General features: G+C 38.7%; 2 protein-coding genes across 4 annotated transcripts in view; one reads left to right on the top strand and one right to left on the bottom strand.

Annotated features, from left to right (window-relative positions):
• Positions 1–26,012, bottom strand: part of MORC1 (MORC family CW-type zinc finger 1) — a 351,409-nt gene that overhangs the window by 185,612 nt on the left and 139,785 nt on the right. For all 3 annotated transcript variants that reach the window (XM_079922605.1, XM_079922604.1, XM_079922607.1), the window contains exon 4: positions 18,867–18,996. The gene's annotated coding sequence lies outside the window, so the exon portion shown is untranslated. The remainder of the gene's footprint in view (positions 1–18,866; positions 18,997–26,012) is intronic.
• Positions 9,347–25,291, top strand: LOC307186924 (uncharacterized protein C3orf85; the record flags this gene model as incomplete). The annotated part of the gene is made up of 3 exons (XM_079922609.1): positions 9,347–9,395; positions 23,538–23,671; positions 25,202–25,291. 3 exons carry the CDS (start codon positions 9,347–9,349, stop codon positions 25,289–25,291), a joined length of 273 nt encoding a protein of 90 aa, XP_079778735.1.

Here is a 26,012-nt window from a genome sequence, read left to right as displayed (position 1 = left end):
ACTATTTTTACTATTATCATATCCCTCCCATATCAAATCACCAAACTTCTGTTATTTGAGGTATGCTCAAAGAATGTTGTAATGAAAAACAAGTTTTTAGAGCAGGGGCAAATTTTGTCTACAATCAAAACTGCACAGCCGTTTTAGAATAGTTTTTGGTTTTATTTTACTGTTGAACTTCAATTATCTTTGTTCTACCATAAATAGAACAAAAAAGTAATGCAAAAAATCCAACATGTAAATGAAGAAATGAGCCTGTGATGTGATATAAGGGCTCATCTATCATCAGCCTAACACTCTACCATCTTGTTATTTGTAGCCTGATATTTCCTCAACAAGGTATGAAGTCTTTCATTTCACAGATACTGCTGGGGGAAATCATATGGTGTGGCAGAGAGGAATTACTGAATGTGGGCTGAATGTGGAAGTAACTAGTTTCAAGGTTCCCAGTTCAAACACTGATGCCATCCTGCTCTTCTGGCTCAGAGGTATTTTCTCGATATCCCTACCTTGGATGGGGACTGGAGCGCCGTCCGGAAGAGGCAACTTGCTCTTACACCTTATCCCAGTGATATGGTTAATGATGGAGCGTCTTCCTGGGTGTGGTGACTGATAACACATAATGCTATTGGAAAACATCTAATCAACAAAAAATGCCAACAGACTTTGATATGAAGTATGCACGTGGGGATTGAGAGTTCATAACATCTCTCGAGTTTCCAAATTCCACACCTTTTCACCCCAAATCATTCAGTTTGAGTGTGGCACAGGGAGGTTGGGGGTGGGAAGTGAGTCATTGGTTTAGAGCCTGAATCCTTTTCACAGTGGCTTCCTGACTTTGTATCAGTTTCTGTAACATGCTTCTCTCCACCACTCTTTCTTTGGGGGCGCTATTTCTTTCTCTTTAACTTTCTCACTTGTTCCTCCCCATTCCTAGGAAAAGCACTCTCTACCCTCTGATCACTAACCACCGAATTGGTCAATTGGGTTGTTGTCTCTATTCAGAACATCACTTCCTGCCAAAGCTAATCACCCTATCATTTAAGGGGCCCCCATCCCTAGGTAGTCTCTCACCACTGAAAAGTCATATTTGCAGTGGATATCACCACTCCAAAAGTGGTATTTCCTTTTTTCTTGTACCTAACTCTTATAGATAAAAATCCCCATAATACCTGAGGTGATAAGTAATTATTATTATCAACTTTCCACTGGCAGGATCTTCCCCCACAAAGAAGCTTGCCATCATAGGCTGAGGAGTTTGAGGGACTGGGCTCATTAGACTTGGCTGGATTTATTAAATATTGCCTCACATTATTTTATAACTTAGGTATTCAAAAGTTTCTTCAAGGCAGCTATGTGCATGATAAAATAGTATATAGTTGATCATTTACCCACCCCCTCTTCTGTCTTTCACTTTCCCCTAGAGCACAAACATACCCCAAACTCTGTCATGGTCTTGTCTTTATAACCGTATCTCAATCAGACCATAAAATACCTTTGTTTAATTATCTTAGACTGAGTCCTAATGCTTATTCTTTCTGTGTTTGTAGTCTCTTCCTTTTTCTCATCCTCCTTTTCAGGATTACCCCTCCATTCTTATCCCCACCTAAAGTTCTCTTCTTTGTGGCATCATAATTCTCATCTAGAGGAACTAAAGGATTAATCCTGAGCAGAAAGTCTGATGGTGACAGTAGAGAATATGACATCTCTCTGACCTAAAGGGGACTGGGACATTGAAAGCCATTATACCTCTATTAAAAGTTAAATCTCTATTCCTTATAGTAACCCTCTGTATGGGGATAATCACAATTCCAGGAGCCTTGGAACCTGCACTAAATTTGATTTTCTAGTTCCAAAGGATAATATTCTCAGGATTGCTTGAGAACTATATTACAGTGGATAACAAAAAATGACTATAATAATGCATTTAATGCCTATTATATGACCAGGAATAAACCATATAATCTGGTTTTAGGGCTCATGAGAAATTTATGAATTCTATCTGAATAGCCTGTTAAAAATGAAACCAGTGCTGCCATGGTACAAAGGCCTCTTTCCAAGCTCCCTAATTCACTCTTGCCCATTTATACCTGTCCCAATACAGTTTGCTTCCATGGAAAAGAAATGTATCCATCAACCTGGTGGTCAACCTCCATGGGAACAGGAACTAAAATTTTACATTAGCCTCAACATGTTGACCCAGAGATATAAATAATTCAACAATTTTTAAATTCCTAGGATGGAATCTGAATCAGCAAAGACAGAAAGAGAGGCTTGTGAGAGAGATTTCTTCTCTTTCTCAAACCTCTCTTTTACTGAAGAGAGAAAAACAATTTCACCATGGAAAACATCATCAGCTGACAGAGTCTCAGGGGGACTCTTCCTCCATCCACTATTTTTGGTTAACTTTCCAAATACTCCTATTCCTTATGGACAAACAAGAGTTGGGAAAAGCAAAACTACCCAAGTTTGAAGGTTTTTCTCTTTGCCAACTTGTTATGGAGTGAACTATATCCCCCCCAAACTTTATGTATTCATATGTTGAATACCTAGCCCCCAGTATCTAAGAATGTGACTGTATTTGGAGATAGGGCCTTTGAAGAGGTAATTAAGTTAAAGTGAGAATGTTAGGGTGTGCTCTAATTCAGTCTGATTGCTGTCCTTGTAAGAAGAGGAGACTAGGACAAGGACACCAGGGATGTGTGCGTGCACAGAGGGAAAGCCATGTGAAGAGGCAGCAAGAGGGAGGCTAAAGAAAAGCTGAAACGAAGGGTCTCAGAGGAAAGCAAGTCTGTCGACACCTTGATCTTGGATTTACAGCCTCCAGAACAGTGAGAAATAAATTTCCTTTGCTTATGCCACCCATTCTGTGGTATTTGCTATGGCAGCTCTAGCTGCCATATTACATGCCCTAGCTGTAATATGCTCTAGCATATTACAAACTAATACCCGCCACCCAACAACAATTAATGGGAAGCAATTTCTACCATTCTTACGCAGCCACTGTGCCAACAAATGTTCTCCTTTTAACCTCTTGCCCCTTCCAACCCAGGACTCAAGATTTTCTGTTTATGCTCCCCAATCTGCCTCCCCACCCATGGCATTTCATTTTCAAATGCCCTCATCCATAACCTCCTATATCTTAACTCCCCCATCTTTTCCTCAAGGAACAAGGCATTTCAAGCAATACTTTAAATCCTTTAAAGCTATTCCTTTCCCTGGAAAATCCAGCTGTTGTTTCAATACACTAGACTGAAACACATGCCCTTACATTTTGATCCTGAGTAAGTCACACTGGTAAGGGCTCAATTACAGGTTGCAGCAGAGAAAAAAAAGCATCATAAAATGATAGAACAGCCTTTACTTCAGATCTACACTAGATTATCAAGTTTATCTTCTGAGATTACCAGAACCATGGGAACAGATTGCTTCCCTATGAAACTAATACTAATGCTCACAGAGCCACCTGCAGAAAAAAACCTAGCCCCATTCACTACTACAGTGATTCTCAAGAAATGCTTTCTTTGCTTTTAGTTTAGTGGAGCATGGAAGACATAGCAAATGACAGACTGTGTTTTGATAGTGAGCCAATTGGGCAAGGTCCCTTGATAGTTCTGTGCTCCGTAAACTAGCTAGCACATTGCTGACGCTCAATAAATGTCACATATCATCAACTATCAATTATTCAGTGTATAATGAGGAAAATGCCTTGGCATGCATTATCTCAAAGCTTAATCAAGAAGTTGTGTGATTCTGACACCATATCATAAAACAGATTGGTATTTTTACTTAAACTGCTAGACTGTATACATTTGTATTGATGACACATCTTTAAATTACTCCAATTTGTTTATGGTGACAACCAGTAGAAATCACTGAAATTATTGAACATCAATAACATAGAGGATTGCTTAGGTACAATATTCCCAGATGTTATTGTGATAGCCTCAAATGACAGCTGACTAATGTATTGTGTCCATTTGAGCACCTTGATCTATACCCATCCTCTTTCCTTTCCTGGAATTTTCTTCCTCCCTCAACTGTATTTGTCCTCACGAAAAAATCCAGTTGCCCTCACTGGGAGACTTTCCCTGAAATGATCTTCTCCCACACAAGAAACAATGTTTGACATATCTTTATAACTCTAGTACTTGGAACAATGTATATGGAATGTGTTCAAAATAGATGGATTCTGAAAAGTGCCTAGATCATAGGAAGTGCCCAGTAAATAGGTGAGTGAAGGAACACCTGAAGGATAAATCTGTAAATTTCCCATTGTCTGTCTTCATACTGCTCTATAGTGGGTGTCCAGATTAACAAATAAATGGGAAAGAGGGAGGCGGAGGAACCCCGCACAATAGGGGTAGCCTAGATCTCAAGATGACAATGAGCCTGGACAGTGGGGAGCTCTCCCCTCCTCCCCAAACCAGGAAGGATCAGCCCAATCTTTCAAAGACCCTGAACCACCTACATCTAGTAAAAGAGAAGTCTATTAGGCAAGTCCTTAAACTTCACCAAACCACATTAAGCCGAACGCATCTTAAGCTGTAGCAAGTTTTAAAATCTGTAGAAGTCACACTGAAAATGAATACAAAAGCAGAATACTTTTCTCCAACATTTTAGCTAATATCACCAAATGAATCCAGCTCCTGCTATTAATATATGAAGGGAGGGGGTACATGCCCCCATGTGCTGACAACAGCATTGAAAAGTCAATAGTTATGATGGCAAGAGGGAATATAGTATACTTAAGTGGAGGGAAAAGGTTAAAGAAAGACTATACCTTCTATTTGCCTACAACAGGGCTTTGTTTTCCTCACAAATGGAGAAAAAAAACAAAAACAAAAGCTCCAGCTTCCAAGGCAAAACAATATTCTACATAGTAATTCAAAAATAGTTTCTGCGTTCTACCAACTGAACCGGAATCTGACTTCTTGTGCCTCACTCAACAGCTACTTTCTGCCCGTAGGACAGACTACAGAAACTCTCATTCAATCTTGGGATATAGTTGCTGTGTCATTCTCTGCCTAAATGTAAAACAAAACCATGAGTGTAATGGGCTATTCCCTCAGTCCTAGGAGGGAAATGGTACCTCTAAGAGGTTTGACCTGATAATAATGACATGACATGATAATAATGACATGTTAATACTCTATCTTAGAATACAAACTATATCAAACCCATTTGCAGTCAAATCAGTTTAAAACTGACCCCTTTACCAGGTGCTATGGTAAAATTTTGTTCTCAGGTAGTAACTCTTTGAGAATCTCAAATAACTTCACAAAACTAAGTGCTATCACCAGCTTATTTTCAATAGGTTGAATGCTGCTGAAAGCTCAGTACAATGTTTATAAGGGATAGTACCCTCTCCTTCAACACGTTGACTAACCTTCCACCTTTTCATGATGCTGATGATGTCATTGAATCATGCTAGGCTGTACCATGCTCCCCATCACTTCTTATCAGAATTTTATACATGAGCATTGCATTCTACAAAGCTTTGCAATTTGTTGGGTCTGATTGCATTTGTAGCATGACTCAGAGCAGAAACTAAATTGAGTTTGCTCCTTGGTAGAATAAAATTTTCTTTATTTTCTTGTTAAAAAATTTTTTTTTATAGTATTAGATCTGATTTCACACATTTTTCTTCTAACATTTATATTTCACTTATATGGAAGAGGCCATGAGATATTACCAAGGTCTATCAGACCATATTAAAGTAATAATTTCTAAATATAAAGCATCAAAGTTGTAAACAGACTCCATTGGTGAGTTTCATTAATTCATGCCACTTGATATTTCTGTTTTTCAAATATAGATATTCCAGTTTCATTTCCAAGAGCATTTCTATGTCTTTATAATTAAGATTACCAATTTTTATGGATCTAGCTTTTTTCTTTCATAGATCATAAGAAGAGACAAGTTATAGGGAACACTTCAAAAACCAAAGCTTAACATAAAAACAAAACAGCTACATTTTAGTTCTGTTTTTTGTTTTGTTTTGTTTTGCTGCCAGTAGGATAAGGCTGTATATTGACAGACTAGTGCAGGAAAATGCTGACTCAGTTTAACGCAGTTCAATTTAATTTGAATCAGTTGATTCATTAAGTTCAAAGTTCAATCATGTTTATTGAGGTCTATTATATGAAGCTATTGTATGAAAGGTCCTGTGCTAGGTGCTGAAGGCATACAAATAGGAGTAAGATGCAGCACCAGCCTTCAAGAAGCGTGTAATCTACTCAGGAACATTGAAATGTACATACATAACCATAATACAGGGAGTGATGGCCTATGTACTAAGGATACGCAAATGTAAGAAAGAGCAGCCAAATCTGATTTGGGGGGATCAGAGATGGCTTCATTCACCAGGAAGGACAAGATTTTCTGGCCCATGAAGGATCAAATACCTTTACTTCCCTTGCGAACCTGAGTTGCTGAGGCCACCTTCACCTGTGGGCCAAATTGGGGTCACATTCACCTTAATTTGTTTCCTTTCACTGGCTTTTGCCTCTAAGCACAAGCAGCGCTCTACTTCTGCTTCAAAGTTTCACCCTGTAATTTCTGGACACTCCTTCAACAAGTTATTAAATCTCTCTGAGCCTCAGTTTACCCATCTGTAAAATGATGATACCTTCACCATAAAATTGTCACTAGGATTCAATGAGACTGTATATATAATTTATGGAAGAATTATTATTACTTTACACTTGCATTATACACTTCAGCCAAAATAACTAATGACCCATTTTGTGAAAGAAGTAAAAGAGATAGGATGCAGCCCTGCTCCCATCCCTCCTCCAGACAAGGCTCATTTTAGGTGTCAAAAGTTGAAGAATGATGGAAAGAAGAGAAGAAGAGGGAAAGATGAATTTCTCCTTTGGTTCTATAAACTTTAAATAACAAGAAAGTACTTTCCCTTTGGTTTTCTTGAGGTTCTTCTAGTCTATCACACAGGTGCCTATTTATACCACTCCATCAAGTGATAAACAAGGAGGCTTACAGAAATGTGGCAGTAGCTGTTGCACCAACAAAATCTTTTCTAGATGGACACATGGGATAGGCTGCCAAGACTCTGCTGTGCTTATTTCCAGATACCTGTCTTCCATCAGTAATTGGAAGCACAGCTCCCAGCTAGGTAGATCCAGGTTTCCAAACACTCTATGATTCAAAGATAAACATCCAGAAAGTCATCTCCTACCACTTTTCTATCCCTACACCTTACTTGTTACATATTGCATAAACTTGATGAGACTGGCTAAAAGATGCATAGTTTCTGTTACAAATAAACTGTATGATGATGAAATTATTCATTTAACTGTTAATCATGCCACTGAAAAAGGGAATTCTTTGAAAAATCAAAATAAAAAAAGTGTTCTGATTGTATTCATTATACACTTTTGTTGGAAACAAGCAAATTTTACCACTCAGTTAAACATTCCTTTGTTTTTAATTAAACTTTTTATTTTTAGATCTATAGAAGCATTTGCACTTGTAAGAAATAATACAGAGAAATCCCATGTGACCTTCACTGAGCTTCCCCCAGTGGTAATGTTTTGCAAAACGATAATGCAGTGCAGTATCACAACCAGGATGTTGACATTGATATATCTACTAATCCTATTCAGATTTCCTCAGTCTTATATGTAGTCATTTGTGTGTGTGTGTGTGTGTGCGTGTGTGTGTGTATGTAAGAGAGATGGAGAGAGGTGTATTTAGTTCTATGCAATTTTATCATGTTTTGTGTGTGTGTGTGTTAGTTTCAAGTGTAGGGCAAAGTGATTCAGTTATACATATACATATATCCATTCTTTTTCAAATTCTTTTCCCATATAGGTTATTACAGAATATTGAGTATAGTTCCCTGTGCTATACAGTAGGTCCTTGTTGATTATCTATTTTATATATAGTGGTGGGTATATGTTAATCCCAAACTCCTAATTTATCCCTCCTCCCCACCTTTCCCTTTGGTAACCATAAATTTGTTCTGGGGGACTTCCCTGGCGGTCCAGTGGTTAAGACTTCACCTTCCAATGCAGGGGGTACAGGTTTGATCCCTGGTCAGGGAGCTAAGATCCCACATGCCAAAACATAAAACAGAAGCAATATTGTAACAAATTCAATACAGACTTTAAAAATGGTCCACATCAAAAAAAAAAATCTTTAAAAAAATTTGTTTTCGAAGTCTGTGAGTCTGTTTCTGTTTTGTAAATCAGTTAATTTGTATCACTTACATGTGGAATCTAAGAAGATGATACAACTGCATCATGTTTATGTTCACAAATCCACCACCAGTCAAGATACAGAATAGTTCCACCACCACAAGAGTCCCTTGTATTGCCCTTTTATAACCACACCCAACTGCCTCCATCCTAATCCCTAATAAATACTAAAACGTTCTTCATCTATAATTTTGTCATGTCAAGAAGGTTATATAAATGGAATCATACAGGAAGTAACCAGTTGAGATTGGCTATTTTTACTCATCATAATTCCCTAGAGATTTATCCAAGTTCTTGTGTCTATCGTTAGTTTTTATTATATTATTATTGCTGAGTAGTAATCCATGGTGTAGATCTGTTAAGGACATCTGGGTTGTTTCCAGTTTTTGCCTATTACTAATAAAGCTGCTGTGAACGTTCTTATACAGGTTTCCGTAAGAACACAATTTTTTTTTTTTTTTTTTTTTTGCGGTACGCAGGCCTCTCACTGTTGTGGCCTCTCCCGTTGCAGAGCACAGGCTCCGGAAGCACGGGCTCAGCGGCCATGGCTCACGGGCCTAGCCGCTCCGCGGCATGTGGGATCTTCCCAGACCGGGGCACGAACCCGTGTCCCCTGCAACGGCAGGCGGGCTCCCAACCACTGCGCCACCAGGGAAGCCCCACAAGTTTTTATTTCACTGAGATCAATCCCTAGTGGTGCAGTTGCTGGGTTGTATGGTTAGTTGTATGCTCAGATTTGTAAGAAACTGCCAAACTGTTTTCCAAAGTGACTGTACCATTTTCTATCCCCACAGCGATGTGTAAGTGATCCAGTTTTTTCACCTTTTTTGTTTTGTTGTGGTATGTTTTTTAACATTACATTAGTCTGGTAAAATTAGTGAATAAACACACAGCCCATATAAGAACAGCCTGTAAAAAGTCAGTTCAAAAAGTCCAAAGGGTAAAAAGGTAGGAGTTATATAAAAAGGCCATCTCATGCATGCAGCAGCCTCTCTGAATTGTCTCAGCTCATAGGGCCTCCAGGTATGCAGCAAATGCTTCATATTCCTGGAAAGTACCCCATATGCCCTAAAGCTTTGCTCAGTCTAAATTAAAATAAATAAATCTTTTCTCTCCAAAACAGGATCATGGCCTATAAAATGTTTCAAGTGGCCCTGTGTTCAACACTGCTTATAGGTAAGAGCCTATTTCTTTTTCTTTTTTACCATATCTTTTACAACTGTTAGGTTGATTGATAACCCCTTTTGACTTTTTAAAGAAATGAACAAACATGTTTTGTTCATAGACCAATTCTAAAGCATTGGGGAAACCAAACTACTATGTCATGCTGTGGATTTGGACATGTTAGTGTTAATTGTATGCGCAATCATTCTATTCCTAATTATGTATTAACACGCTGTTGTTGCTAAGAAGTCTATTTAACTGCTACCTCCAAAGAAGTGCTCTTTGAACAAAGAAAAATTTTCAATGTCTTTTATAAACTGTAATACTTACATGATACAATTATGTGGAAACCTCAAGGGACTTTGAGAGTGTGAATTCATTAACCTTTTAGGCAAGCTGTAGCTCAGAGAAGTGCTGAAGGCACCAAAGGCCAGATGATTTGCTGCCAAAGTGACCCAGTAACTCAGTGGCTTATATCTGAATTGAACTGAGAGGTCACTTTGTATCCAAAACGGCAAATACTTATAAAGATGTAAATTATTTTCATGCTTAAATCTTTATAATTTATAAATACTTCTGATGAAGGTGCTTAAATCATAATAAATTTCTAATTTTATGATAAGCTTGAGACCCAAGCAAAAGAAATATGTATTTCGCTTGAGATACACACACAGATAGATATAGATATATATTTAGAGTATGAATCTAGAAATGTGTGTACACATCTATATGTGTGTATATGATTAGCCCTGTATTCCTAAGCATATGAATAATTTTAACAAAGAGCTTTAATCATCTGTATTGCACTTTGCATTTAGGACATGTTTAAACAAATGATTTAGCAAATTTTAGCCAAGTTATTATTAAGCAGTTATCATCAAGGCAAATACAGTCACACCCAGTTACAGCCCACACATCCAGCTGAGGTAAGTGAGTCTGGCTCAGTTTAAGAGCGTGTCTCAGGGGCAACTGTAAACTGAAGTCAGGGGCTGGTTATAATCCATCAGTACAATGCTTTGCCTTAACTACTTGTCCATGCAGCTGACTTTAGAGTGGGTGATAGTGGATGATCGCAAGGGTAAAAGCACTATAGTTGGTCCACATTCACCTGTGAACACTGCAGAGTCAAAAATACCGGCCTGGGGCTTCCCTGGTGGCGCAGTGGTTGAGAGTCCGCCTGCCGATGCAGGGGACACGGGTTCGTGTCCCGGTCCGGGAAGATCCCACATGCTGCGGAGCGGCTAAGCCCGTGAGCCATGGTCGCTGAGCCTGTGCGTCCGGAGCCTGTGCTCCGCAACGGGAGAGGCCACAACAGTGAGAGGCCCACGTACCGCAAAAAAAAAAAAAATACCGGCCAAAAGGAAAATGGTTCTGTAAACAGACTTTCATTGACTTTCTTTAAAAACAAGTTGGAATTAATTTTAACTCCAGATGAGATGAAAATATGTCTACCTATAAAGACGACTGGTTTGACTAACTTTACTTGATTGATAAATAAATAAGTAAAATTAGGTAGTTGAAGTTCACGAAAGAACAAGTTGAGGATCAGAATCCAAGGATAGAGGGATGTTTACACTGCTGGATTAACCCTTCAGATCTCAGGAAAGAATCCTTTACTGCTTACAAGAGGAGGGGACTGCAGTCTTTAGAACCAGATTCATTTGTTACACTAAAAACTAGTTTAACTGACATTTTCTAAATCACATAGCTCTAAAGTAGGAAATAATAGCTTGAACCAACTTTTTTCTTTCCCCACCCACTCCCCCCCTCCTTTTTCATTTAAGAATGTAGCCTATTCATCTGCACTTCCCTGGAGCCCTTCTGCTTGTCATAACAAAACAACAATTTTTAAAAGTTCATTTTTATTATTTAAAAAAATTTTCTCTGTTAAAGATTAGTTGTCTAATAAATTACTTTTGTCTAGAACTTAATTCGAAGTAAGTAGGGAAAAGATCTCATTATCCATTTCCCTAGTGGTAATGCTGAAGCCCAAAATGATGAAGAGCCTACTCAACTAATTAAATTTATGAGCAGAGTCCCCATATTATTTTACTGATTTTCTCAAAATAGTAACTTATACACATTGGGGCTGATTCCCTGGTCAGACAATTAGAAGTCTAAGTGTCATGATTTGATTAAAAAACAAAACAAAACAAAAATCCTCTCTTTAGTATTTAGGTCCAGAATTGCCTTCTCCTATAATAAGACATCAAATAGTAATATTACTATTTTAAATCTTTATTATGTGTCAGGGCCTTTCCATATGTTACTTAAACTCTCATAATCACTCTGAAAATAGGTGTTATGAGTCTCATACAAAGAGGAAACTGAGGCTTAGAGAAGTTAAATGACCAAGCTACACAGTCGGTCAATGGTCGATGCCAGGGACTTCCCTGGTGGTGCAGTGGTTAAGAATCCGCCTGCCAATGCAGGGGACACAGGTTCGAGCCCTGGTCCAGGAAGATCCCACATGCCACAGAGCAACTAAGCCTGAGCGCCACAACTACTGAGCCTGTGCTCTAGAGCCCGGGAGCCACAACGACTGAGCCCGCATGCCACAACTACTGAAGCTCCTGAGCCTAGAGCCTGTGCTCCACAACAAGAGAAGCCAACACAACGAGAAGCCTGTGCACCACAATGAAGAGCATCCTGGCTCGCTGCAACTAGAGAAAGCCTGCGTGCAGCAATGAAGACCCAATGCAGCCAAAAATAAATAAATAAATAAATAAAATTTTTTTACAAAAATGATCAATGCCAGATTTACATCTAAATTCTACATCCAGGTCTTCTGTGAACAAAACTCTTCTTTCTGCCACACAAACTGTCCCCTCTGTCACTGCAGTACCAGATATGGGATATGCAGGCATCAGATAGGCAGCAGAGCACACAAGATCTCCTCCCAAAAACGTAATATAGCCAATATGGTAGCCATTGGTTCCACAAGAAAAGGTCAGAAGTTAGGGAGCTGGGTGATTTTATCTGAGAAAATAGAGCCAAACCAGGACATAATCAAGAACAGTTCCTAGTTGTACTGATTTAAAGAAAAGCCCCAAACTCAACTTGTTCCACCTCAACAGGGCACTTTTATTTTAATTTTTAATTTTTTTGAAGTATAGTTGATTTATAATGTTGTGTTAGTTTCAGGTGTATAGTAAAGTGATTCAAATTCAGATTTTTTTCCATTATAGTTTATTACAAGATATTGAATATAGTTCCCTGTGTTATATAGTAAGTCCTTGTTGGTTATCTACATTATATGCAATACTGTGTATCTGTTACTCCAAAACTCTTAATTTCTCTCTCTCCCTTTCCCCCTTTGGTAACCATAAGATTGTTTTATATGTCTGTGAATCTATTTCTGTTTTGTAAATAAGTTCACATGTATCATTTTTTAGATTCCACAAATAAATGATATCATATGATATTTGTCATTGTCTGACTTACTTCACTTCGTATGATAATCTCTAGGTCCATCCATGCTGCTGCAGATGACATTTCATTCTTTTTTATGGCTAAGTAATATTCCATTGTATGTATGTACCACATCTTCTTTATCCATTCATTGATGGAAACTTAGGTTTCTTCCATGTCTTGGCTATTGTATGAACATTGGGGTGCATGTATCATTTCAAATTACAGTTTTCATCTTTTCTGGATATATGCCCAGGAGTGGGATTGCTGGATCATATAGTAATTCTATTTTTAGTTTTTTAAGGAACCTCCATACTGTTCTCCATAGTAGCTGCACCAATTTACATTCCCACCAACAGTGTAGGAGGGTTCCCTTTTCTCCACACTCTCTGCAGCATTTGTTATTTGTAGACATTTTGATGATGGCTATTCTAACTTGGTGTGAGGTGATACCTCATTGTAGCTTTGATGTGCATTTCTGTAATAATTAGCAATGTTGAGCATCTTTTCACGTGCCTGTCAGCCATCTCTATGTCTTCTTTGGAGAAATATCTATTTAGGTCTTCTGTCCATTTTTTGATGTGGTTGTTTGTTTGGTTGATATTGAGTTGTATGAGTTGTTTGTATATTTTGGAAATTAAGCCCTTGTTGGTTGCATTGTTTGCAAATATTTTCTCCCAATCTGTAGGTTGACTTTTCATTTTGTTTATGGTTTCCTTTGCTATGCAAAAGCTTTTAAGTTTAATTAGGCCTCATTTGTTTATTTTTGCTTTTATTTCTTTTGCCTTGGGAGACTGACCAAGAAAACACTGTTACAATTTATGTCAGAGAATGTCTTGCCTATGTTCTCTTCTAGGAGTTTTATGGTGTCATGTCTTATATTTAAGTATTTAAACCATTTTGAGATTATTTTTTGTATATGGTATGAGGGAATGTACTAACTTCGTTGATTTACATGTGGCTATCCAGCTTTCCCAACACCCGTTGCTGAAGAAACTGTCTTTTTTCTGCTGTATATTCCTGCCTCCTTTGTCAAAGATTAATTGATTGAAGGTGTGTGGGTTTATTTCTGGGCTCTCTATTCTCATATGTCTGTTTTTATGCCAATACCATACTGTTTTGATTACCATAGTTTTGTAGTATTGTAACAGGGCACTTTTAAAAATGAAACAGCCTTATTTCTCATAAAGAGGAAATATGGACAATGCACATATTTGGAAAGTGCTTCACTGAGTAAGTAAAGCAGTCCTTGGGGTTGACCCATCCATGAAACAATTTGAGGGTTCACGCCCATATTGTTGGCTTATGGTCAGATCTGTCCATAAAGTACAAGTATGCCTTCTGGTTTTAGACAGGGAAAGAAATAAACTGCCTTTGGCCTGTTTCTCTAGCATAGTTCCAGCTCCTGTTTTTCAAACCAGAGTTAGTAACCAAGTCCTCTTTGTCTTGAAAGGTTATTTTGTTTGTTTTTGTTTGTTTGTTTGTTTTTGACAAGAGCTTTTAAGCTCACATTTTCTTCCCCACAACACTGTCAGCACCTCTGATCCTTCCCTTTGCCTTCCTCTCTGCATAGAAGGAATGGACCTTCTCGGTCATCACTGCAGCCCTCCACTTCCTCGGAGAGCCTGTAGTCCCTGATATAGTTTTAGTTTATTATATAAGATTTTGTTCTTGGGACTTCCCTGGTGGAGCAGTGGATAGGACTCCGTGCTCCCAAGGCAGGGGAGACAGGTTCGATCCCTGATTGGGAAACTAGATGCCACATGCATGCCGCGACTAAGAGTTTGCATGCCACAGCTAAGGAGCCCGCCCACCACAACTAAGACCTGACGCAACCAAATAAAAAAAAAAAAGAACTCAAATTTGAAAGGTATTACCTAGCCAGATGGGAACTATATATAAAAAAAAGATTTTGTTCTTAATTTTACCTACTTACTTTGGCTTAAGATTGATTGATGCTGTCAAAGAGGTGGGTAGTGAGAGTAAACTGGAAAATAACCTGGTGGGAGAAAAAATGCCACTGCCCGTGACTAGGTTCACTGAGCACTCTTGATGTTGTAGAAAAACTGTTTTCCTACCCACGTGCCACCATTGGTCATGGCTCTAGAGTTTGGAATCCCATCCACACACACATAGGCAGTGACACAGAAGGGGTCACCACTGATTGAATCATATAAAATGCTGCCTTTTGTGAGTCACAGATGTCTCTGTCCACAAAATTCAGAACTAATAAAAGACGTGCCAGTGTCAAATAATATTCAGAACAAATAAAAGACGTGCCAGTGCCATGTGTGTGAGCACGTATGTGGGTGTATGTTAGTGCACTGAGAGTGGGTTAAAACAGATTGAAGTTAAACTCAGGTAATACCAGTTTCTGTTTGCTTTTCAAAGTACTCGACACAGTGGCAATGGTAACGTCAATAAAGCCAAAGCCAATGGTAACGTCAATAAAGCCAAAGTTCCTGAGTTAAAAGTTCAGTTTCGAAGTGTTTTAACAGACAGTTTAATAAAATCATGGGGATTTGTAAGCTGGTCTTGTAGTTCAGCACCTCCTTTTTTCCAGTTTGCTTCCATCAACCCTCATTGTTTTCTGCCTGTACTTCCCCTATTTGCCCTGCCCCTTTCCCCATGGCTTTTCACCGTTTGTAACCTTTGTAACCTCCCTTCTTCCGTCTCTCCTTCCTTTGATTTCTTTTCTTGATTTCTCTATTCTCCTTCATCCTTTCTTTTCTTCTTCACAGTTTTTCTCTCACAATCCAAATTTCTCCTCTCTCTCTCTCAACTTTATGTGAATTTCAGCCAAGTGAGAGAATCTATTATACTAAAATACAGCTCTTCAATCTTCTGCCACAAAGTTTTGTGTCAGTGACTAAAGTTTAGAGTGGGAAGGAAAAAAATAACAATTTCGTTATTTGTAAAGAAAATTCTTTACAACACAGAGAATATTCAAGTCCAAAAAATATGAACCTAAACATGCGTATTTTAATCTCTCACAAAATTATAAAATTTCTCCTACAATTAGACAGATCTTCGAAAATTTTATCTTATTTCCAAGACATCTGTATATCCTTTACTCCCCATCCTTTTTTGTACTTAATTACTAGTGACCATTTATACTTTATTTTAGTACTTAATTTATAAGCACACATAATTGCCTGGGCACTTATTTCATCTTTTTTTAAAGACATAAACATGTTAAGGACAGGTACGGAGACTCAGTCCAACAAAATAGTAAATAAAAAAATATTATTCTTTACTTGCTTATACTGAGTGCTAAGTGCTTTACTTGCAGAATCCCATTCATAAGTATTTTTGAGCTTGTGGCAGGACTGTACTGCTAGTCTCCTGCTCCAGTACAAACTTCAATATCACCCAGCACCTAAGGGAAATAGCTAGATGAGAGCCTATCCTGTGAATCTACCAGACTTCTAGTGTCTTTTGTCCCCATCGAATCCTTCATAGACATTGAAGGTTACATGAGGGAAGGAGTTTACAGTTGCAGCGATCCAGGGATGACAAGCTCCTGCTAGTTGAGTGCCCTGGTCTATGCTCTTTTTTTAATTTTTTTTTTTCCCTGTTTCTTAGTGAGGCTCTGTGACAACACACCTGTTGGATTCTCTGACACCTTCTGACACACAACACTCCCCTTCTGAGTCCTGGTTTTGATCAACTTGAGAAATAAACCAGAGTTGATTATGTAAAGCAACCCATTTCCTTTATCACTGAGAGGCTAACTAGGAAAATGTAGCATAGTACAAGTACGTACAGGGCCAGGTGACGGGACCCCAGAATTGGGCGAATTTCATATACGATTTCAGGTTGCAGAACCAGTACAGCAAGTTCTGAGAAAGGGCAGCTCACTCTCAAGAAGAAAAAGGAAGAATGAGCTGGACATGCCAAGTTATGTCTCTTGGATTTACCAAGAGGGAGCTCTAAATGAGACCCCTCTGCATGGGAGAAAAAGGAATCTGCCGTCAGACTCTGCCCTTTCATTCTGCGTCTTAAGTTGCACATCAGGCTTTCTGATGTTTTCAGTGTGTAGGTTCTTACCATAGGTAGGAACAGTTATGAGTATAATATATAGGCCATTTCATGGTCATGAGCATAGTATATAGACTATTCAGTCATTTCCCCATTATCAAATTTAAAGACTCTTTTTCAACCTCCCCTGGGCAATAGCAACATAGGAAGTCTTTCCACTTCTAATTATATAGCTTCCCTTACTTCCACACTGCCTATCAGCCCATGATGGGCACTCATCTCTTTGTGCCTAATGAGAATACATTTTTATTTGTTTTGCTTTAATTATTGGCCAGGTCTATTTTGACTTCCCTTTCACTTATTTCTGTCTCAGTTCGGACAGAAATAAGTCTCAGCATGTAAATTCCTTGACAGTAGTAGGGGCTGTGCCCACTTAGCATATTCTGTATGCTTCCAATGATATAATACCATACAGAGAAAGAAATTTTCAGTTAAGGACCTATTTGTTATGAATATATTCCAGTTCAAAATATTAGAGCTGAAAGAGATCATATGATCCAGCCTTGTTTTGCAGAGCATAAAATGAAGATGCAGGAGTAAGAAGTGACTCTGGATCTCTGATCCTTCTGGGCTTGCACGGGGAGAGCTGTGATCTCAAATCTCTCCACACTCTTAAGCGTCTGCCTTATTTCTGCCATACAGACTTTTCTGCAGAGGATATTCCAGAAATGTTTAGATAATAGTATGAAGCTTGACAGGTCCTATTACAACTGACTGTGATACAGCATGAAAGCAAGGAGGGTATATAGGGAGTTGGAAAGGAAGAGAGGAAGATTTTTTTTACAGCTTATGATTATAAAGTTTAAAACTAACCTGGCTGATACTGCCTACATTAAAACACACACACACACACACACACATATTTAAAAACCGAAAGAATAATAAAACTCAGGGTTCAGTTTCAATCCCCAGCAGTATTATCTAGGCTTACAAACACAAAACTCTCATCTTGCTCTCACTAACTTTCAAGGTTGATCAGGCAGAATGAAAAAGGGAGGGGAAATTTCTCAAGCAGAGAGGATAATAGCATGCCCTTCTATATTACTTCCATTTTATTTCCAGCCCTGCCACTGACTTACTATGTGACCTCGAGTGAGTCATTTCATCTCCGTGTATCAATTTTCTCATTTGTGAAGTAAGATAATAAATACTGCTTTCTGTCTCTCTCATGGGTGATGTTATCACCACCAATTAATATTTATTGGGTGCCTGTTGGGTGCATAATGCTGAGGTAGAAAATTTGTTCTGGGAGGTGGGGGGAAGAAGAGATGGAACATTTTCCATGAGCAAAGAGATGGAAGGTTTACAAAAGACAGAATTATTAGAGCTTAAAATAGCTATAGCTTTTTTTTTTTTTTTTTTGCCATACGCGGGCCTCTCACTGCTGTGGCCTCTCCTGTTCCGGAGCACAGGCTCCGGACGCGCAGGCTCAGCAGCCATGGCTCACGGGCCCAGCCGCTTCGCGGCATGTGGGATCCTCCCGGACCGGGGCACGAACCCGTGTCCCCTGCATCGGCAGGCAGACTCCCAACCACTGCGCCACCAGGGAAGCCCCTATGGCTTATATTTTAAAGCATGCCTCCTCTAAGACTTATGAATAGCATTTTTTCTTAGTTATTGTACAATGCACCAGGATAATTATGGTACAGAATATTGGTTTTACTTTTGGATGACTCCAAGTAACACTATTTTAAGCAATTACTGTAATTTCTTATGTGGCTGTAAATTATATTCTAAACATAGTTTTTTTAGAAATATTTATTAGATATTGATGGTATTGGGTCTACTTGCCTAGCCACTACCTTTGTTTCCCTTTTTTTAACAGAACAAATCTACATTAAACATGTAACACTGTAACTGACACATTTTCTTCAAAAAGAATGAAGAGAAATTTGAAAAGTCGCCTATTAACACATCCCAGGTAAAACCAAAGTTTTGATGCTGGTTCATCCACAGAAATCAGCCCAAATGAATGAGAGTTTCCTGTTCTCTCCAAATCAATCCTGTCTTCCCATTCCTGCTGTCACTTACCTGATTCTGGTCCTACTAATCTCTCATCTGGACTATTCGAAGAGCATCCGACTTTGCATCTCTCACTCTGCTCTCTTCCTTTTACCACATGTCCTCCACAACACTGACAAAGGACTTTGCAAAGGTTAATCTGTGAATAGATAAACAAAATGTTGGCATATACATACACAATATTATTCAGCCTTAGAAAGGAATGAAACGCTGGCCTATGCTACAACATGGGTAAACCTTGAAGATGTTATGCTAAGTGAAGTAAGTCAGACACAAAAGGATAAAGGTTGCATGGCTCCTCTTACTTGTGGTACCTAGAATAAGCAAATTCATAGAGACAGAAAGTAAATGGTGGTTACAAGGGCCTGGGGGAGAGGGTAATGGGAGTTATTGTTTAAAGGGTACAGAGTTTCTACTGGGGATGATGAAGTCTGGAGATAGTGGTGATGGTTGCATAGCACTGTGAATACATTTGATGCCATTGAATTGTACAATAAAAAATGGTTCAGGGCTTTCCTGGTGGCGCAGTGGTTGAGGGTCCGCCTGCCGATGCAGGGGACACAGGTTTGTGCCCCGGTCTGGGAAGATCCCACATGCCGCAGAGCGGCTGGGCCCGTGAGCCACGGTCGCTGAGCCTGCGCGTCCGGAGCCTGTGCTCCGCAACGGGAGAGGCCACAACAGTGAGAGGCCCGCGTACCACAAAAAAAAAAAAAAAAAAAAAAAAAATGGTTCAGAGAAGCAAGAAGAACTACAGTCCTGCAGCCTGTGGAACAAAAACCACATTCATAGAAAGATAGACAAGATGAAAAGGCAGAGGGCTATGTACCAGATGAAGGAACAAGATAAAACCCCAGAAAAATGGCTCAAATGGTTTTATGTTACGTATATTTTATCACAATAAAACAATTTTAAAAGTATATCTATCCTATCATTTTTCTTGTTCAGAAATGATAATTATTTATAAAGTCCAAACTCCTTGGTATGATGGCAATAATCCTTCCGAATGGAGCTCCAGCTTATCTTTCCAACATTATCTCTGACACATCTACACCACAAACAACCCTACCTTTCAATCACATTGGCAAAGCGAGGGTCATTGAACATGTGCCTTACTCTGATCCTCTGTTCCTCGGCTCTCCAAGCTTCTTCAGCCTGACATGTATGCTTTTTGCTTCCACTCCCTTCCTCCTGGCTGTGGAAACTTTACAGCCTTTGAAGGTTAACTCAGAACCAACTTCTCTGTGAGGTCTTCCTGCCAATATTGGAATTAATCACTCCCCCTTCAGATACCTAGTCACAATATATCTTTTTATAATTATTTTAAAACTCTGAATATAATGTGAGTTCCTTAGTGGCAAGGATTATTTATTGTTTGTCTTTCCATGCAATGATGATTTTCAGAGTAGGAACTAGGGTGAGGCAAGTGGAGGTCTTATGGCACAAAATTTGTATAACCTTAAGAGTTAATTCCTTCTTTTTTTGTATTTTTTTAATTGAGGTATGATTCATTTACCATGTTGCATTAGTTTCAAGTGTACAGCAAAGTGATTCAGTTATACATATATATGTTCTTTTTCAGATTCTTTTCCATTATAGGTTATTACAAGCTACTGAGTAGAGTTTCCTGTGCTAAACAGTAGGTCCTTGTTGTTTTATCTCTCTGCCCCTCCATCTCCCGTGCTATCCCCTTTGGTAACCATAAGTTCATTTTCTATGTGAGTTAATTCCTTCTTATATTTTATGCCGTACTGACCTCACTTCATCCTAGTCTCAACTCTGGTGATTAACAATTTACCTTGACATTTGTTAATGTTTATAATGCATTGTATTAGTTATCTACTACAGCATAACTAATTTCCCCATACCTTAGCAGCTTAAAACAATAAACACTTACTATTTCACAGTCTCTAAGGGTCAGCAATTTGGAAGTGTCCTAGGTTCTGACTTAGGATCTCTCATGAGGTTGCAGTAAAGATATTAATGGGGGCTGTAGTCTTCTTTAGGTTTGACTGGAGCAAAAGCATCAGATTCCCAGGTGGTTCACTTACATGACTGTTGGTGGGACACTTCAGTTCTTTGACATGGAGGTCTCTCCCTCAGGGCTGCTTGAGTGCCCTCACACATGGCAGCTGACTGCCTTTAGAGCAAGTGATCCAAGAGCGGGGCACGGCAGGAGCTGTAATGTCTTTTATGTCTTAGCCACAGAAATCACACACTGTCATTGCCTCACTATCCTGTGGTTATACATGTCAACCCTACTAAGTGAAAGAGGGGACAACCCAGGATAGGAATACTAGGAGGCGGTGATCTTTGGGGGTCATCTTAGAGGATAGCTTCCACAGACATGCTAGTTTGATTATATTGATTAGATTACCTAGCAGCGGGTCAGTATTACTTCTGGCATCTGTTACTATTATCTTCTGAAGTTGACATTTGCTTTTTATTTTTAAATCATTGAATAAATAAAATTGTTAACATTTTATAAATGGACAATACATCTGAGTCATTCTCCTTTGTTCTTTTTAAAAAAAATTTATTTATTTCCTTATTTATTTTTGGCTGCATTGGGTCTTTGTTGCTGCATTTAGGCTTTCTCTAGTTGCGGCGAATGGGGGCTACTCTTCATTGTGGTGCACGGGCTTCTCATTACAGTGGCTTCTCTTGTTGCGGAGCATGGACTCTAGGTCCGCGGGCTTCAGTAGTTGTGGCACGCAGGCCCAGTAGTTGTGGTGCACAGGCTTAGCTGCTCCGCAGCATGTGGGATTTCCCGAACCACGGCTTGAACCCGTGTCTCCTGCATTGGCAGGCGGATTCTTAACCACTGCACCACCAGGGAAGTCCCCTGACTCATTTTTCAATCCTCCATTAGTAGTACAGTGTTTTGCACTCAGAAGCAGCTTGATTGATGTATAATATCCAGAGAGGCTGTCATTTTCAGTATCTGTTTAGAACTAGAGCTGACTAAATTGACAAATTAAAGTAGAAATAACAGAGCTGATAACTAGAGCTGATAACTAGAATAATAGAGCTGATAACTTGAGCTGCTTAGAGCTCAAGGCCAAGCTTGGAAAAGCATGAGATCATAAGGAATGTGTAAAGAATGATTATTTCCTTTTTTCTGTAAATACAAAATATTTTTATAATTATTGTTACTGTTATCTGGCCCCAAGCATTCCTCTCTCTTAGTAATAATATAGTGCAGTGGCTCTGAAGAGAGAATTCCATCTCCCTTTCCCACTAGCTCTGTAGCCTTGAACATATTATGTAACTTTTCTGTGCCTTAGTTTCCTTGTCTACATAATAAAGTAGACAGTATCACTTCTTAGGTTTGTTGTGAGTATTAAATAAGGTAATTCAGGTAGAACATTCAGCATAATGCTCAATTAGTGTTAACTTATTTATTTATTTATTTAAAACTCTAATCCAGCCACCTCTAACCATTATTGTCAGACATTGGTCTTTAGATTCCTAATGTCATACCTTTGTTCACATCATTCTTTCAGCTTCAAATTAAAAGACTTGCCCCTTCTCCCATTATGCTAAATATATTCTTTTCTTCAAGGAATAGTCTAAGCAATTTCCCTGACCATGAAAATGTCTGCTTGTGCTCCAGTGCTCCAATGCTTCATATCAACACCTTCTCCTAAGCTCCCTTAGCACAATCAAATCCTGTGTTGCCTTGTTTTATTTTGTGTCTTAGACTCTTCATCCCCTCTCCTATAGAAGAGAGGTTTCATATCTTATAGAAAACTCACTGTAACCCTGATCTATAGATTATTGGTCAATGAAGGCTTGTTAATGATGAAGATGTAGACTGTCTAATGTAACATTACTTACAATTAGATTCTTAATAAATGCTTCTTTATCACAAGCAATGAACAGATTTTATTGTTATCATGAATAAGTCAAGAATATGTTCTTGCTTTATATTGATTCAAGTTACAACTCTGAACATGATTGCAGTTTTTTAAAGAATGAAAGCACAATATAGACTGTTAAAATTTCAAGATCCTAAAGAAGTATGGGTTTAAAAAAATTTTTTTTTCTTAATTCTAGAGTGGGAAGAAGATAGAAAATGCAAGCCTGTTTGATTTAAAGAAGGCTCTATCAATGTTAACAATTTTAACTACAGTGTCAGATTTGGGTCAGTCTACTTCAAAATGAAAGATATGTTCTATTTTGGAAGGCTAGGAAAGCAAGAATAAGATTGTAGACTTCCAGGTTTGAACCAAGTTGTTTATATGTATTAATGTATCCAATCCTTATAGTAAGGCTGTTATTGTCTTACTGTGTTATTATTGTACCCTTTACAGACAAGAAATCTAGAGCTCAGAGAAACTAAGCAACTTGCCTGAAAAAGTGACAGAGCTGAAATTTTAATTTAAGTCTGCAGGCTCCCATGCGTGAACAGAAACTCTGAAAATCTTCTCCACCACCACACAGCACTGGTTTTCATGCTGTATGATATGCAGGTCACACAGGGTTGTGACAGTACAATGATGCCACAGGAGTGAGAAGCAGCCTTCTCCCCCAGGGCATAGCTTTTCCAGAGTTTCCTTCTCAGTTGTCCATCCTCCCAAAGACCACAGCTGCTTTAAAAGGACACAGTTTCTTTAAGAGGAAACACTGAAATGTAAAACATTGCCTTAAGAGATGCTGTGCTTTTGGACTCAATTACAGGAGCGTTGGGAGCACCATTTTTATTGGAGGACCCATCAAACCAGTTCCTACATCTGAAAAGACACATATATTTTCAGGATTACTGGAACCCAGATCACAGTCCGAATACATGGGGAAACACACTGACTGATCAGGTATTTGCATTAGAAACAAATGGCCTTTCACCATCTCTCTTTTTATTTTATTTTTTTAATTTAATTTTTTTATTTTTTAAACTTTTTATTTTATATTGGAGTACAGTTGATTAACAATGTTGTGTTAGTTTCAGGTGTACAACAGAGTGATTCAGTTATACATACACACCATCTCTCTTTTTAAATAGGCATGGTTTCAGCTGGCATTAACATACCACCAGCCCAATTCCTAGTTTTTCTCTCTAGCTGCCCTGAGCTATACCTGCTTTTCCCTCCCCATGGAGTGGCTTTCATCTGGTAAATTCCACCTCCTCTTTCAAGATTAAGATCAAATGTCCCTCCTTTCTGAAGCTTTTTCCTTCTTCCCAGGAAAGCATTTGTCCTTCCTTTTTCTCTCCCCTTTGCAGGCTGTTCACATGTGAATAGCTCTCAAATGTCACCCTGGAATTATTTGTCGTATGTACCCAATCTCCCTAGCTAGACTACAAAGTAAGGTGCTTGTCTTATCCATCAAGGTCATTATTCTCAAGTTTCAGTGAACTAATTATTACATGTTTGGGTAGGTAGATGGATGGACCATTATCACATTTCAGTTCCCCCTTAGCTGTTCAGTAACTAATTTTCCTCCATGATAATTATCTAAGCCTTTAATGTCATTCCTTCATTTGCTTGCTTCTTGTACATTTTCCTACTTACTTATATTCTCACCCCAAGAGAAACAAAGAAGAAACTTTCATTAGCCAGTTTTATTTCATGCTTACCTTTTTGATGGAAGATGACATTGAAACTCCGGGTCAAATGAAGCTGCTGAATTATCTGAGAATTTCAATTATTCATGATTTCCCTCTACAATTTAGCAACTTAGAAAACAAAAATGTACAATTAATAATTTAATTAATTCCTTCACTTATTTTTCTTTCTTTTCACATGTATCAGGCTCTCACTATCACCAGGCATGAGGGTTGTATCATGTCATAAAGAAACTGAAGTCCTTGTTCTTCTGGGGCCTGGGTCCTATCCTTATTCTGCTTGGCTGGGTTTTAACTCATCCACTAGGATCAGTTTCTGCTTAGCATTTGTTGATGAAAACCACCAGCTTGAATAATGCATTTTATACCTGTTTTTCTCCAACAGGCATCATGTAGAAGTATTAAAACAAGACATTTGTTTATTCAGCAAATTAAATAATTACATAAGCTGGTAGACTGTGTCTTCTTTATGGAATATTGAAATTTTCAAGCACACTCCTGCCTATAATTGTAGACCATTGCTGTAATCAACTGACAAATACCATAATGTAACAAGACCCTACTACATTTGTTCATACTGTGGCCCCTCACATACTGCAAAACATTTGAGCACCGAAGTAAACAGGTCACTAAAAGTGTGAAAACCAAACCTTACTCAGTATTATTCTTCCACTGTATTTCTGTCAGTCTTTTGAGAATACCTGCATGATAATCAGAATACTTGATGCAACATGTGTTCTAAATACTCAGAGATCGTGACTTGAGTTTCCTTTTGTTGCAGGCTCATGAAACATGGACTGCTTTGAAAACAACAGCACAGTATTATCTGAATGTGAATACTTTCACCCTTGACATGTCTACTGCCCAGTAAATGTGCTTTGCTGGTTAAATCAGGATAGCAAGAATAGAGGGAGACAAAAAGTGGCGATGTACCCAAACAACCAGCTTTGGAGACCTGAGGGCAAATCCATACCGTCTACTAGGTTATTTATTATGTCTGCCTCATGGAGCTGTTGAAAGGAGTAAATACGAAAACCCACATATAGACCTAGAATTAGAAGTTCTCAATAAATGGTAGCTCTTAAAATAAGAACTAAAATAGAGACTGTAGTAATAACATTTACCAAAAAGGGGCTTTCATGGGAAAAGGAACTATAAAACAAAACAGTTGTGTCATTAAAATTGTCTGTCCAAAAAGAAAAAAAACCTCTCTGTTCGTAGCTCCGGCTTTCTATTGACTCTTCTTTAGGAGAGTTAATTCACTTTTAATCCAAGGAAGGAAATGGGATCTTTCAAATGGAGCTCATCCTCTCCTCTTTTCTTCAATACTTGTCATTTCCTAAAGCCAGTCTATTCCAAGACCATATTTTTGAAACTGTTTTTAATCAACGCTGTACTGCTGGACTTCCCTGGTGGCACAGTTGTTAAGAATCCGCCTGCCAATGCAGGAGACACGGGTTCGAGCCCTGGTCCAGGAAGATCCCACGTGCTGCAGAGCAACTAAGCCGGTGCGCCACAACTACTGAAACCCGCGCACCTAGATCCCGTGCTCCACAACAAAAGAAGCCACTGCAACGAGAAGCCCGTACACC

Source organism: Stenella coeruleoalba (genome assembly GCF_951394435.1).
Source record: "Stenella coeruleoalba genome assembly, chromosome: 5".
In the NCBI taxonomy this organism is placed as follows: domain Eukaryota; kingdom Metazoa; phylum Chordata; class Mammalia; order Artiodactyla; family Delphinidae; genus Stenella; species Stenella coeruleoalba.
Note: the sequence above shows the minus strand (reverse complement) of the source record. Positions and strands in the feature narration are given on the sequence as shown.